The 13,768-nt window shown below is 41.2% G+C and overlaps 2 protein-coding genes and 1 non-coding gene across 3 annotated transcripts; 2 read left to right on the forward strand and 1 right to left on the reverse strand.

Moving 5' to 3' along the window:
- Positions 1–566: 566 nt before the first annotated feature.
- Positions 567–5,974, forward strand: LOC130171474 (antihemorrhagic factor cHLP-B-like). Its single transcript, XM_056379507.1, has 7 exons — positions 567–855; positions 1,844–1,957; positions 2,249–2,336; positions 2,612–2,778; positions 3,134–3,247; positions 3,527–3,613; positions 4,820–5,974. The coding sequence occupies exons 1-7, from the start codon at positions 640–642 to the stop codon at positions 5,558–5,560; spliced, it is 1,527 nt and encodes a 508-aa protein (XP_056235482.1). The 5' UTR covers positions 567–639; the 3' UTR covers positions 5,561–5,974.
- Positions 5,975–7,874: 1,900 nt separating this feature from the next.
- si:ch211-284e20.8 (uncharacterized protein LOC563738 homolog) lies at positions 7,875–11,788 on the reverse strand. Its single transcript, XM_056379508.1, has 8 exons — positions 11,630–11,788; positions 10,627–10,827; positions 10,274–10,387; positions 9,982–10,060; positions 9,613–9,779; positions 9,300–9,413; positions 8,431–8,553; positions 7,875–8,267 (listed from the first exon to the last, which is right to left on the reverse strand). The coding sequence occupies exons 2-8, from the start codon at positions 10,822–10,824 to the stop codon at positions 8,010–8,012; spliced, it is 1,053 nt and encodes a 350-aa protein (XP_056235483.1). The 5' UTR covers positions 10,825–10,827; positions 11,630–11,788; the 3' UTR covers positions 7,875–8,009.
- On the forward strand, positions 11,742–11,813 carry trnah-gug (transfer RNA histidin (anticodon GUG)). The gene has a single exon. It is a non-coding gene; the product is annotated as a tRNA-His (tRNA).
- The last annotated feature ends 1,955 nt before the right edge of the window (positions 11,814–13,768 follow it).

Here is a 13,768-nt window from a genome sequence, read left to right on the forward strand (position 1 = left end):
TGTGAGTTCACTTTAATGACGACAGTGATTGACCTGATACCTGATAGTTTGATTGAATTGTAAATTTAAATTGTGACTATTGTATTAGTCATGTTTTTTGTTTTTTGGGGGTTTTTTTTTTGCAAAGCTGGTTCCCTGATGTCGATGCCGAGAGTGGATCAAGTGATTTCCAACCCTGTCCATATTGATCCCAAAAAAGTAGTGGAGTATGAAGGAGTATGACTGCAAATTGTATTATTTCCCACCTGATAGGCTCCATTGTGCAAGTCTGTATAGCAGCTGATTGGCTGGCAGATCAACAGATGCAGCATTCTGGGATAGGACCCTGTGTTTTGAGAGGGGGTGGGGGATCAATGGTTATATTTACCTTAGCTGACATGAGAGGGTAGTGATTTTCTGTGTGTGTGTGTGTGTGTGTGTGTGTGTGTGTGTGTGTGTGTGTGTGTGTGTGTGTGTGTGTGTGTGTGTGTGTGTGTGTGCGCGAGTAAGAGAGAGAGAAGGAGAGAGAGAGAGTGGGTGTGCTAACAGTAGCAAGATATAAAAGGTCACCCCATCCCTGTCGGGGTATCCTCCTCCACCCAGCCTGTGTGTGTTCGAGAGAGAGAGAGAGAGAGAGAGAGAGAGAGACAGTCCTTTACCATGAAGCATTGTGTGCTGTTGTCGTTGTTGTTGGCGTTGGGGTGCGTGCACGTCCACGGCGCACCGGTGGAGCAGGGCGGCTTGCAGCAGGGGTCATGTGAAGACGCGTCAGCTCTGGGTGCTGCTGGAGAGGCTCTCACCAAGATCAACCAGGACCGGCAGGAGGGCTACATCTTCGGACTGCACCGTCTGTCCAACGTGCACACGGCACAACATGTGAGTCCAGTGAGCACCGCCATGACATTGACCACTAACCAACACATGCAATGCTCTTAAATGCAATATTGTTTCCCCTATGGAGTAGATCAGGGCTGCTTAGTAGAGTTTAGTAGTTTAGATCCAGACCAGAATCACTGCCCTCATCTCCAGTTTGTTCTGTCATTCAAACAAAATGAAGAATGAATGACTGAAGTTAAAAGTTCAGTTTGGTTGTCAGGCTGCTGATTTTTACATTCTGGGGAAGATCCCACATCAGCCAAACCACTTTATATTTATTGCTACAGCATCAGAAACAAGCCCCTGATGGCTGTGTGCGGGTGATGTATGAATGTGTGAGTGAATGGGTGAATGTGGTTTGTATATAGTTGACAAGACTAGAAAAGCGCCATGTAAGTGTAGTACATTTACCATTTACCAATTAAGCTGACAGATAATATATAATATGTATATATATATATCATAACAACTAAGTATGAAGGCCAAAAGATCCAGGTAGCTTAAAAGGGTGAGTTTCACAGGGATTTGTAACACCATGACAGGAACATAAAACTCTGACTTTGAAGGTTTTTCTAGTGACCAACCACAAACGTTTTGTGAATCTGCAGTGTAAGAGGAGTCAGTAAGTCTGATTACCTCCAGTCCACAGTGAGAGACTCAGATGACAAGAGTGTGTGAGTTATATCTTAGCTGCAAAATTCATTATAAGTTCATTAAGATTGTAATTACTGATCAGACATTTAAGCTATGGATGTTATTAATATTGTGTCAGATGATTCATGCTGATTGTGTGAAAGATCAGGAGATACTAAGGATTACTGGAAGGGTAACGGTTGTCATGGAAATGTCAGTACTTATGGCTTCATCATTTGAACTATCACACATTTACCTCAGTGGAATATCATTTACTATAGGATTTTACTGACTGTGATTACTGCTCCATTAATGTGTAACGTTTACATTCTCTCTGTGTGTGTGTGTGTCACAGGGAGAGAACGGCGTGGTCTTCTACTTGACTCTGGATGTTGTTGAGACCAACTGCAGCGTTCTCAGCAGGAAGGACTGGAAGTCCTGCGAGATTCGACCTGAACATAACACACCGGTTAGATAATATACGTACACACACTTTTGCATACAAAATATAATATTCTAGTAAAATTAAAAAAAAATTAAAAAGAAATCAACATGTCTTTCTGTATGAACATCATAAGCTTTAAACTTTTCTGCTTTTTCATAAAGAGCAGTTCTTTAGTCAGAAGAACAAACCAAAGAATTTTAGTACCATAAGACATGTTGGTCGACTAACAATTTCAAAATCTAAATATAAGTAAAATCTTTTTTTGTTTCAGACAGCAAAATTTGTGTGTGCAATTATTGTATTTTTTCTTTACAGGTATATGGACAGTGCAAAGCTGCCATCTACATCAGCAAGGTGAACAGAGTGGTGCGTCTCTACAAATACAGCTGTGTGGTCAGACCAGGTAAAAACAAAAAAAAACAAATACCAATTATAAAAGCAAATACAAGAAGTTAGTGTGTTTTTTTTTAATTCAGATGAAATGCATTGTCTAAATAAGACATCTAGCAGGAAGAAATCTGCCACTGGAGTCAAAGTTTCACATCTATTTAGCTCAGTTTGACACATGGTTTGAAAATAAGAAAATATAAAGCAGATTTCTCTTATTTTAAATAAATATTGCCTTCCTCCAAATCTTGTGATATGTGGACATTCAAAACTGCTTTTCTCTCTGCTAAGCTCCTAGAGGTAGGATCCAGAAGACCTGTCCCGACTGTCCAGCTCTAATGGCCCTGGACAACCCTGAGGTTCAGAAGACTGTGACTTCCTCACTGGAAAAGTTCAACAGTGAGAGCGGGCTGGCCAAACATTTCGCTCTGCTCAATATCACCCGTGCTTCCGCTGGAGTAAGATATCACATTACATACCGTATCCTCCACTCTGTGTCCCACAAACATTGAAGAACTTGTTACAGGAGTTGGTGAAATGCAACATGTCCACACATTAAATGGCAAAGTATCAAAAAATAGTTTGTTCCTGCAATCATTTTAGATTTATGTCATGTCATGTCATGTTATCGATTCTAATTTAAGTTTAATTTAATTTAAGTTTCCACAATCAAATTATCATCAGATCGTCCACTGGTCAGAAGCTCTCTAACTCACTGCCTGGGCAACTCCTGACCAAATATATTATATTGTTATATTGTTACACCTGTTCCTTTGTTAAAGGTTTCCTGTCTTTCTCTCTGTGTGCTTCCAGATGGCCTTTAGCATGTATTACAATGCAGAGTTCACCATCCAAGAGACCACCTGCGACAAGACCACTGAAAAAGTGACGGCCGATAAGTGCCCCCTCATGGATTGCGAGTTCTCTGTGAGTCAAATTATTTCACATTCTTATCTTGATCAAATGGATCATTTTAAAAGAGACATGGGAATCCACTGCGTAAAACAATCCAATTTAAAGACCATTTTTTAGTACGACTTTCTGCTTTTAAGTGAAGCTCTCGACCAGTATGTTTTGGATTTATATCAAGTATCAGAGAACTACTTTAAAATTAGTTTGCTTAACTATTACATTCTGGTAATTCCACTGGTGTGACCATTCCTCTCTGTCTTCTTTCTTATTGTTTTTTTCTCATTCTCTCCTCAGCACAAGGGCTTCTGTAAGGCATCCAATTACCACACTCCCACTGGTGACAGCGAGTTCAGTGTAGAGTGTGAGATCTATGAGCCTGAGGTAAGACTCGCAGAGCCGACACTGTCACACTGACTTAAAAGGAGATAAAAGGAAAAAGCAAACACAAATTATTTCCATTATAATCAAATCGAATAATCAAATCTCATTCAGAGCTGTAGACAGAGCAGTAGTCTTAACAAAAAAAAGAGGACAACAAAGTAATTGAAGGCAGTTGTGGCCCATGGGTTAGAGAAGAAGACCAGCAGGGTTAAATCTGAATGGGAAAAGGGGTAAAAAAAACCCTTGGCCCTCCTTTGTCAGCACCACTGTGGTGCTCTTGAGCAAGACCCTTAACCCCAACTGCACCAGTTGAGCTGCTCAGTGGCCAGCAGGTCAGAATGTCATTGTACTGTGCAGCTTCCAGGTATGAATGTGTGTAACTCAAGCAGCAGCTGAAAAATGAGGCCAGCACAGAAGTGCTAAAACCTGCAGTTATTCAAATGACCACTAGAGTCTGGCTCCAACAGTGAGTCAGTCCCCGAAGACTCCCATGTTTAAATGTCCAACTTTACAGCAGAAATAAACATGTTTACAGGCTGGTGCTAAAAAACAGTTTTGGTCTCTAGAGCTAAATTCCTCCTTCATGACAACTGTTTATATAACGCACCTGTTGACATTTTATTAAGACTGCATAATTGAGGGTATGCCACTTCGAGTGACAGGTAGGTGAGCCTGGTTGTACGCTTGCTACAAACCAACATTCACTGAAGTCTGGGCTCCACTCACGCCCCACCTCTTTGCCCATTTTTGGATTAGCCGGGAGTTAGGCGGAGTCAGGTACTGCCAAGATGACGACGGTAGAGCAGCTCACTGAGCTTCAAAGCCGCTCTTCTGGGTGACGTCATGGAGGCTAGGTCCATCTTTACATACACTTTATGGTGTAACTGTGAATTTGATCATGGAAAAGAGAAGCTTCCTCTCAGTGAAACCTTGAATAATTATAGGTTAAAAAAATTGCTGGGACTTGGGAAAACAGTCACGTCCGATAAGCTAAAGAGTTGATCATTCACAGGTTGTCTTGTTGGTGTCCAGGTTGCGATAACAGTGTTATCATATTCTGTACAAACAATGGCCAAACCCACAAATATGGCACCCCAGACATGACTTGATTTGGACTTTGCCGAAAACCATGGGTGTGGTGGAGGTTACACATGTCTTCAGTCCAATTATCATTCATCACTAATGTCACCTGTCTGTGTTCTCCAGGCTGCTGAGAGAGAGAAGAAACTGCACCTGCTGGGCGGAGAGACCGACCACAGCCACACCGACACACACACACTTAGCGGCGACCATGAACACGCACACGCCACCGACCAGACACACACACACGACCACGTCCACGACCACACCAAGAGCCACTCTCACCACGACAAAACCATGAAGCACGCTGAAGACAGCGACCACCACCACACTCACGACCATGACGCGGGCAGCGCCCAAAGGCACGCCCACGATCACTCCCACGACCACGGTCACGGCCATGATCACGTGCACACTCATCACGCCAAAGCTCACAACCACAGCGGCGACTCACCCAACCACCACCACGACTATAAGCACGCCGACGGCGTGCACACCCACGACCACGACCACGAGATCGCTCTAGACCACGACCACAAGCACGCTCACCTGCACGAGCACGAGCACCACCACCATCACCACGACCACGAGCATGAGAACGGTTCCCACGACCACCCAGAGGGCACAGTGAGGATGCTGCCCGCCATGGACGGGCCCATGACCCTGCCTTCCTTCCCCGATGAACCCGTCGGTGAGGTTGGAGTCGTCCTGCCCCTCAAGCCCGACCCCCAGATCCCAGGAGAGATGGAACCCGTCGTTGTCCCCTTCCCCACCTCAGTCTCAGCCCAGTGCCCCCCTCCAGCAGCAGGAGAGACCCTGGTGGAGAAACTCTTCGCTGAGGACCCCATGTTCCAGCCAGCTGCATAAGGAGGCCCGTGGAGTAGAAACTGAATAGAAACTCATCCATAGACACAGATTGTAGTGTAGTAGAGTCAAGAAAACCCTGTTTCACATGTGACACATCCATAGACAGTGTCACACACCTACACTGCTTCCCAGAGTCGTTCTTGGGCAAAATGGTGATTTATTCAAGCACATAACATGTAACCTGTTATGTGCTTGATGTACCATGTCATAGGGGCTGAGTACATTAAAAACAACATCAACCTGTTTTTTTCCTAATTTTCCCTGTATAATAACAAAACGATTCACACAGAGGAACCACCTTCCAACCTTCACATCGTCACTGTCACTGTACAATTAAGACAGAAAACCTTTTCTGTGTTTGTATATTATCTGGGCTTGGCTGAACAACATAATAAATGATACCACAAATACTCATCCCTTTGTTATCTGTGTTGATCAAGACCAAGGTGATCCATTTTGTGTGGATTGAGTGTACTTTTCTTCAACCTCCACAACCGGCTCCCTTTATTTCCTTTAACTGATCTCGCTATCGTTAATGTCATCAAACAAAACGCCATGAAAACAATCTTCAGATGGATTTTCTAGCCAATACATCATTATTACAGAAGTGGCTGTTAGCTAACTGAAGTACAGCAAAATAAAATGAAATAAAAATATCTGTTTTAACAGGCTGTTTGCTTCCCATCCCAACAGCTAACACTGCATCTTTTCTTCTTCTAATTCTATTTAAACAGATGCAGAGCATTGAATACTGTCTGCTTTGTCATCAGGTCTGAACTTTCATTAGCCTCTTATTATTTTAGTGGTATAAATAGTTTTAATCTGCATCTTTAACCGCATCAGCATCAGGATTCCCATAGTATAAGGCAACTGTGCTGATTTAAATTTCTAAAATATTAGGGCAGCGCCTGTATTTAAAACTGTGAAACTCTGTTCATTCCAAAGGGTCCAAGGATTCAGCTCAGGTTCAGCTTTGGTAATAGCAAGTTGTGTTTACAGTGCTGACCTTTGAGAGGATAAACAGCCCAAAATATAGAGGAGCTAGTTCTTTTGAACCATAGCAGCTCACCGCTAACCCTGAGCGTGGTCACTGCCACCAAGCTTTTTTTAACCCCACACTTAATTCACAGTGCCGCATTACGCTCATGACCACTGAGCTATTACCATAAATCTTGTTGCTGTAGCAACTGCAAAGGGTGAAATTCCAATACATTTCATAGACTAGTATGAAGACAGTTTCAACTCCATTTGGTTGCAATAGTGTAATATGTTACAAACATGGCTGTTCAAACCAATCCTGGAATATCGTGGCAATTTTTTTTTTTAAATTACCCTATGTGATATATTTACCAAAAAAACTGAATATGCTGTATATCATGAGATCCTGCTAATTAGACAAATAGAACCTTCGAGGAAGAAATAATGGTTAACTTTTTGTTCCTGTCACACTGCAAACAAGAACTCACCCACTCTTCTAATATTAGCTTTATACACTCAGCAAAAAGCTCTTATCTCTGTTCTGTTGCCACAACCCACACACAACTGCAAACGGGGTTAGTTGCAAAAAAAAACAAACAAAAAAAACATACTTTCACAATAATGACACAGGTTGTAATTTCCAGTTAAGAACTGTATGTCAGCCAGAAAAAAAAACTCTAAGTATAATGTACAATAATGCAGCTTATGTAAGGTGAGATCACAGGAGTATGCTTATTAAATTTTTTTTTGCATAAAGAAAATGCAGTGACCAATTGCATTAATTGGACAACAATATAAAACTTCTGTTATACATCCAAGATTGGACAAAAGTTTTCCTGTGAGTGAGCACAAGAGCTCCATTCGACGCAACAAAGTGAAATATCCTGTCGGCCACCATTTCAATGAATTTCTGCTCCTTATCTCCTCTCTATGATTGCAGGGCAGTGAACACATTGGAGATACAGAGAGAAAGATGTGTCAAAGGGAGCTCTACTGGATTTACACTTAAGATACACTTAAGCCTAAAGGCCTTAACAAGGATTATGATACGAGTGTTATGTTTTCTGTTCTATTCCTGTTGTTTGAGATGTTTGATTGTTCTCTTATACATTTGGGGATCACTGATTTATGAGGGTTCAAGCTTGATTCTTCCCTTCTATATTCACATCACTCCTCCAACCCTTTTTTTGTATTAACAATGCCCATCATTTAGGACTCAAAAAAAAGACATAAACCAGTGGTGTAATCATTAAGGGGTTTTCAAAGTCTGGGGACCACCACCCCCCTCTGACAAAACTGAGATAACTATTCCCATGTTGTGAGGAAATAATACAACTTCCAGCTTTGAAAATGTTTTATTAAACAATCAATGTAATCTAATTATTTAAAAGGATTTATGTTGGTATAACTTGTTACTTCTAGGTAACACTTTCTTGTCTTCTGTGAAAGATGCAGCCCTGTGTCCAGCCACTCAGAGATTGAAGTGGTCCATGCCCATATTGTGCTTTTTTGGCCCGGGGCAAGAGCTGGCTGTTGGGGCAGATCTGGGAGATTCAGGTTGCTCCACCACAGTCCCCAGGGAACCCCGCGGCTTGGAGACAGTGGGGTCTGAGCCGGGTGTGACTGAGTGCTCGTGCTCATGGGGGTGCAGGTGCGTGTGTTTGTGGTGCTGATGCCCAGTGTGCTCGCTGTCTGCCTTTGCGTGGGCCTGCTCCTCCGCAACAGCAGCCTACAGAGAGAAAGAGAAACGAGAATCTGGTTATCTACTTCAGCTTCTACTGGGAAGTCAGAGATGTGTTAAATAGATTAATAGAATAACTTTAACTAAAATCTGGAGGATCAGATATGTTAAGTCCTATTGTGTGGGGCATCTCTGAAGTCGAAGCAGGTACCTGAGGTTCGTAGATGTCACACTTCACGCTTGCATAATTCCCTTTCCGTAATGAGCCATCTTTGAGTCTGGCTATGTACTCATCCTCAGGCTCCATGTGTGAGCCCACACAGAAGCCTCTATGCTGCGAGAACAAATCAAGTACAGTTGAGCATGGATTTACAACTTGTTGGCATCTTGTACAGGTTTCTGGCACAACTTCGCTGACTTCCAAGGTGCATGGGGAAAGGAAAAAGTCTACAGAGGTGAAAACTCCAACAACACTTGCAGTTAACAGAAGAACTTTATCATAAGACCAGAAACGTTTCAGCTTGTAGCCTTCATCTGGGTCATCATAAAACACATTACAAGCAACATTTAAATTGGGTTAGTATGACACAATTTTAAAACAAACAATCAAATGCAAACACATACATATCAGCCAATGGGACTTCTACAAAGATAGTCATGTGCCTTTCAGCCAATTGTTGTCTCAGGCTGGTAGAAAGGTAATGACCAATAGAGGACATGGGTGACACCATATTTAGTTAACAGCCTGGGAAAGTCGTGGCACTTAAGTTTGTAAAAAAGCCTTGGTCCAAAATTTGATTTGGCATATAGGCCCACTCCAAAAACACTTACATTTAAGAAACTTTATAAAGTGCTATACATATATATAAAAATAAAGGCAACAAGATGCAACATAAAAAGTACACCCTTCAAAGGTCATCATAAAAATACATAAATACATCCAAACCTCTGCAAATCCAAAATATTGAGCTATATTTAAAAAAGTGCCTTGAGATAATCTCTGTAGTGATTTGGCGCTATATAAATAAAAAGTGTAATGTATTAAAATACTCTCAATACACCTGTGTGCATGTTACTCACAGCAAACTGACAGTCCATAGGTGGGCAGCTGCTCAGCTCACGGGCATCTGTTTCCTTTGAACACACTGTCTCCACAATGGTGAAATCCACAAAGTAGGACGGACCAATTACCCACTGACACAAAGTACACAAAGACATAAGGTATAGACAAGTATGGCCTACTTAAATTATGAAGTATAAAAATGGTAAATGGTTGGAAGGTTTTAGGTGTAATTCAGTCAAGATTTGTAAACTTGTACTTCCTCACTAAGATAATTATGACCAAATATAACCAATCTGATAAATATGCTACACATTTAGCATTTTTTTTAACCTGTGAACTGGCTTTTGTGATGTTCTCCAGAGTAAAGTAGTTGGCCAGACGGCTCTCCTCATTGAACTTCTGCAGAGAGAGATTCGCTGTCTCCTTGACAGCGGGATCGTTCAAATCATCAACTGTGGGACAGTCCGGGCAAAGGCCCACCACTACCCCTGAAGGAACTAAACACAAGGATCAACAGGGTGGAGGTCAATGAGATGAAGCTGAGGCCAAAGTGGATGTTGAGGATTGAACCGACCACAGTGACGGGTACTTTATCCAGGTGTGCTCTCCTTCACCTAGCCAAATTGTTTACTTGCGTCATGGAGGTATTTGTGGGACAGAACACATTTAGAGAAAGAAGAAACAACTCCATGTATCTACCTCTATGAAGTACACAGGAGTAGTTTTGAAGTTTGACTTGAGTGTCAAGGTAGGCAGATACCTCGCACTCTCCGTACACCTGAAGGACACAAACACACACACAGTCTTTGGGTTTGTTTTGTTTTTTTACCTGTAAAATGATCTGATACAAGAAATATTGGCATTGAACAAAATGTATTTTTGCATGGTATTCAAAAAGCAGATTATGTTGTAGTTTGGCTTTGGGATCAGCTGAAGTCTATTGTGGCCCACAAAAAAACATTCAGAAGAGAGACCCCCATGTGGAGCTTACTGGAGTATCACCAATATCTCTGATTGCACACTGTTTCCATGGTTTCCTGCCGGTGATGTGGCATATGGTCTCCATGACATCAATGGTCAGTTTGTAGAGCGACCTGTCTTTCTCCTGGAGGAGCACAGACACACACACACACACACACACACACACACACACACACACACACACACACATATGTTAATGCTTCTACTCACATTTACATTTACTTTTTATCTATGCTCTGCAAACATGCTGCGGTTGCATCCACTGTTTTCTCTCTTTCTGCAAATATTGTTGCTTGTTTCAGGATGCAAGATGGCGCAGGACCCTTTTCATGTTTTAGTGCATGCATGTGTGTCCGCCCTCACCTTTTCAGGGGTGTGAGAGACGTCATACAGTCCATTGAGGGACAGGATGTATCCATATGTCCGGTCCTGGTTGATCTGCTCCAGGGCCTCTTCTGCCACTCTCAATGCCTCAGTGCTGTTGCAGCCCGGAGGGTCCGGCCTGGCTCTTCCATGCTGCTGCAGCAAAGCCAGACATAGGACCAGCAGGTACACACTCATCCCCTAACACACAAACACACGAATATACACACACACACACACACACTCTGAGCCCAATAAGAACCTTAATTTCTCCCAGTTGATTTGCTAAAGCCTATCCTGATAGATAATTGAACATTTAGACTAACACATGCCCTGGCCTGTAAATCTCCCTTTGTAAAACCTGTAATCCTGGTTTTTCCAGACAAGGTTTGTACACATGTGAGGCTCATGGTGGACTTTCCCCAAACAAACAACTGCTATCTGCTGCTCTGCAGGGTGAAATGGCTTTCTCAAAATGAATCAAGGGGTCATAGTGCACTGTGGAACAGGGGATATTAACTTAACTTAACTCTCCCTTTGTATGATAACTTTTAGAAGACTGGCATCGGTTTTGGTGCCAGCGTGACACAGGAGAAGTTGTTAATGCAGGCCAGGGTGGCACACAGTGATAGTGTGAAAAGCAGTGAAGTGTAGCGCTGTGGGTGACAAGCGGGTTACAGTTTTCTTTTTACTGTCTTCTATAATCACCACCAACACGGCAGGACAATCCACTCAGCTTTATTCTGCCCTGATAGCAGGACATTTGATGAAGTACATGAAGTAATATTAACTAATAATAGCCTAATAAACTCAAATAATGATGCATTACTTAATACACAACAGAAATTAATATGGTAAACGTATTATCAAAATAATCCAAATGTGTATAATAATTGAGGTTACACTTAGCTTTAAAAATCATATAATATAATAGGCTAATATCAGTTATCATCCTAAATTGCAAAAAGAAGTAAGAATAAAATAAATAAATAAAAAAACTCACCCACAATGTTCTCTCCTCAGAAAATAAACAGAAAACTTAGTCAGTGACAAATGTTTCAGTTTTTTTGTCGGTCCACGCTGCTTTGCGAAACTGACAGTCCAGCGGACAGCTCGCCGTGATCGTATAGAGGTTAGTACTCTGCGTTGTGGCCGCAGCAACCCCGGTTCGAATCCGGGTCACGGCAGAATTTTGAGGGTCACCGTGGCAACTGTGCATTGCCAGACAGAAACTGTCGCAAACACAAAGTAATAGAATGATCTCACAAATATACAAAATACTAATCACTGATGCTGCATCCACACAAATACTGTTAGCGGTGCACTTCTGGCTTTATGTCCAACTTCGTACTTTTGCTCCAATAGGGAAAATATAACCCAGGGTTAGAGTCGGCTGATTTGTAGACATACAATCTACATGGGTGTAATTTAACATTTTGTGGACCTCGTCTTTAACTTGGTTTACAAGTTTTAGATGGGGAATATGACATGGCCTCAAAAAAGAAAAAGAAATCAGTCATAAGATTTTTTATTTTGTTTTGCTTTTCTCTGTAGGGAGAGTAGGGGGGGGGGGGGGGGGGGGGGGGTTAAAGAAAGGATTACAGAGTCACTTAACCAATTTATTATTCCAAACGATAAAATACAACAATGAGGCAAGCAGTGGGAATATGCTAACCAAAGTATTTTATCTAATAGCAATAGTAATCTAATAGTGTAGCATGTATTAAAGAAGACTGGACAGGAAGGAGAAGAGAGGAAAAAATGAAGGGGGTAAAAAGGGTAAAGCGAGTGAAGAATTAAGAGAAAATGTAAAGAGAAGGAAGAGAAGAACCCTAACTCACGAAGTGACCCAATTTTATAAGACAACCTTCACCCAAGTTTATTACAATACAACAGTTACCATGGTGTCCCCGATTAGATATTTTAATGATATAATGACTAGAAATGTTCTTGGTTTTCCATTCAGAAATCTGGTCACCAATGATAATCTTTTGATATTTTAAGATCTACACAGATACATCAGCAGAACCCCAAACCCATTTTAAACCCTCAAACAGATGCCACCCAACATCCAAGCAACACTGATGCAACCAAGCAATCAGAATAACAAACACAAGGAATTGCTGTGATTTGTGCCGACAGTTTCATTAGTCTGTTAAGGCCGAAACACACAATGTGCTTGGTGGACTTTGAGAGGGTGTGAAACAGCTCAGGAGAATAACAATCTTATTGGACCTCAGTGTCATGCTGAATACAATTTCATTCACTCATTTATTTAAGAGCCCTCTGGCCACGAACTGAGTCGTTTTCCCACAACACAGAGTGATCCAAGTAAAAGAAGAGAAATGTGATCGATTACAGGCAGTGCAACAGAGCTGAAGCCATTTCCAGCTGATTCTGATGAGCAAGCAAATATTGTTTTTTTTAAAAATGCTAAAATTATATCATGCAAGTTACTAAAGAGACAAGTCTGAATGTGAAATAAATATATATATCACTTAAATGATGTTTTCTGTGTTATAAAATAATGTATAATAGGCAGTATTTACATTGTAAAAATAATAAAACACACGTTCAATAAAGAGGATAAATTTTAAAACTATAAAATGTACTAAAATGACATTTGCAGTTTTCTGTCATCATTACATGCTGTTCAAGGAAACTGTACAGACGCTCATTAAGAAGCATTCTGAACTTCATCATGTGTCCACATGGTGTCACCCTTACTTTTGCTTTCACTTCACTGAATCAGCAACTAAGGCTCACTCAGATGTAAAGTGTGTTCAATGAGATGAAGTTTGAGTTTTTATCTTCTAATATTCTTATTACAAAAATACACTTGGAGCTGCCAGAAATATCAAACAGAATTTTTCATTGACAAAACTAATAACTCTGATTATGTTATGAAAAGCATAAACATGAAGTTTGCTTTGTGTTACATTTTCAAAAATTTGTTCAGTTCCTGATATATTTTCTACACAGTCAGTAGTTTAATTCAGTGCTATTGAACTTGCCGTCAAGGTGTCTCTGGACTAAAATTGAGGGTCATCAGACACTTATGTTACAGAAAATAGTGTCATTTTATATTTAACTACATTTTTTATCTTCTCTTGAGAAATACTGGAAACATTCGCCGCTTCAG

Source organism: Seriola aureovittata, chromosome 6, assembly GCF_021018895.1.
Source record: "Seriola aureovittata isolate HTS-2021-v1 ecotype China chromosome 6, ASM2101889v1, whole genome shotgun sequence".
In the NCBI taxonomy this organism is placed as follows: domain Eukaryota; kingdom Metazoa; phylum Chordata; class Actinopteri; order Carangiformes; family Carangidae; genus Seriola; species Seriola aureovittata.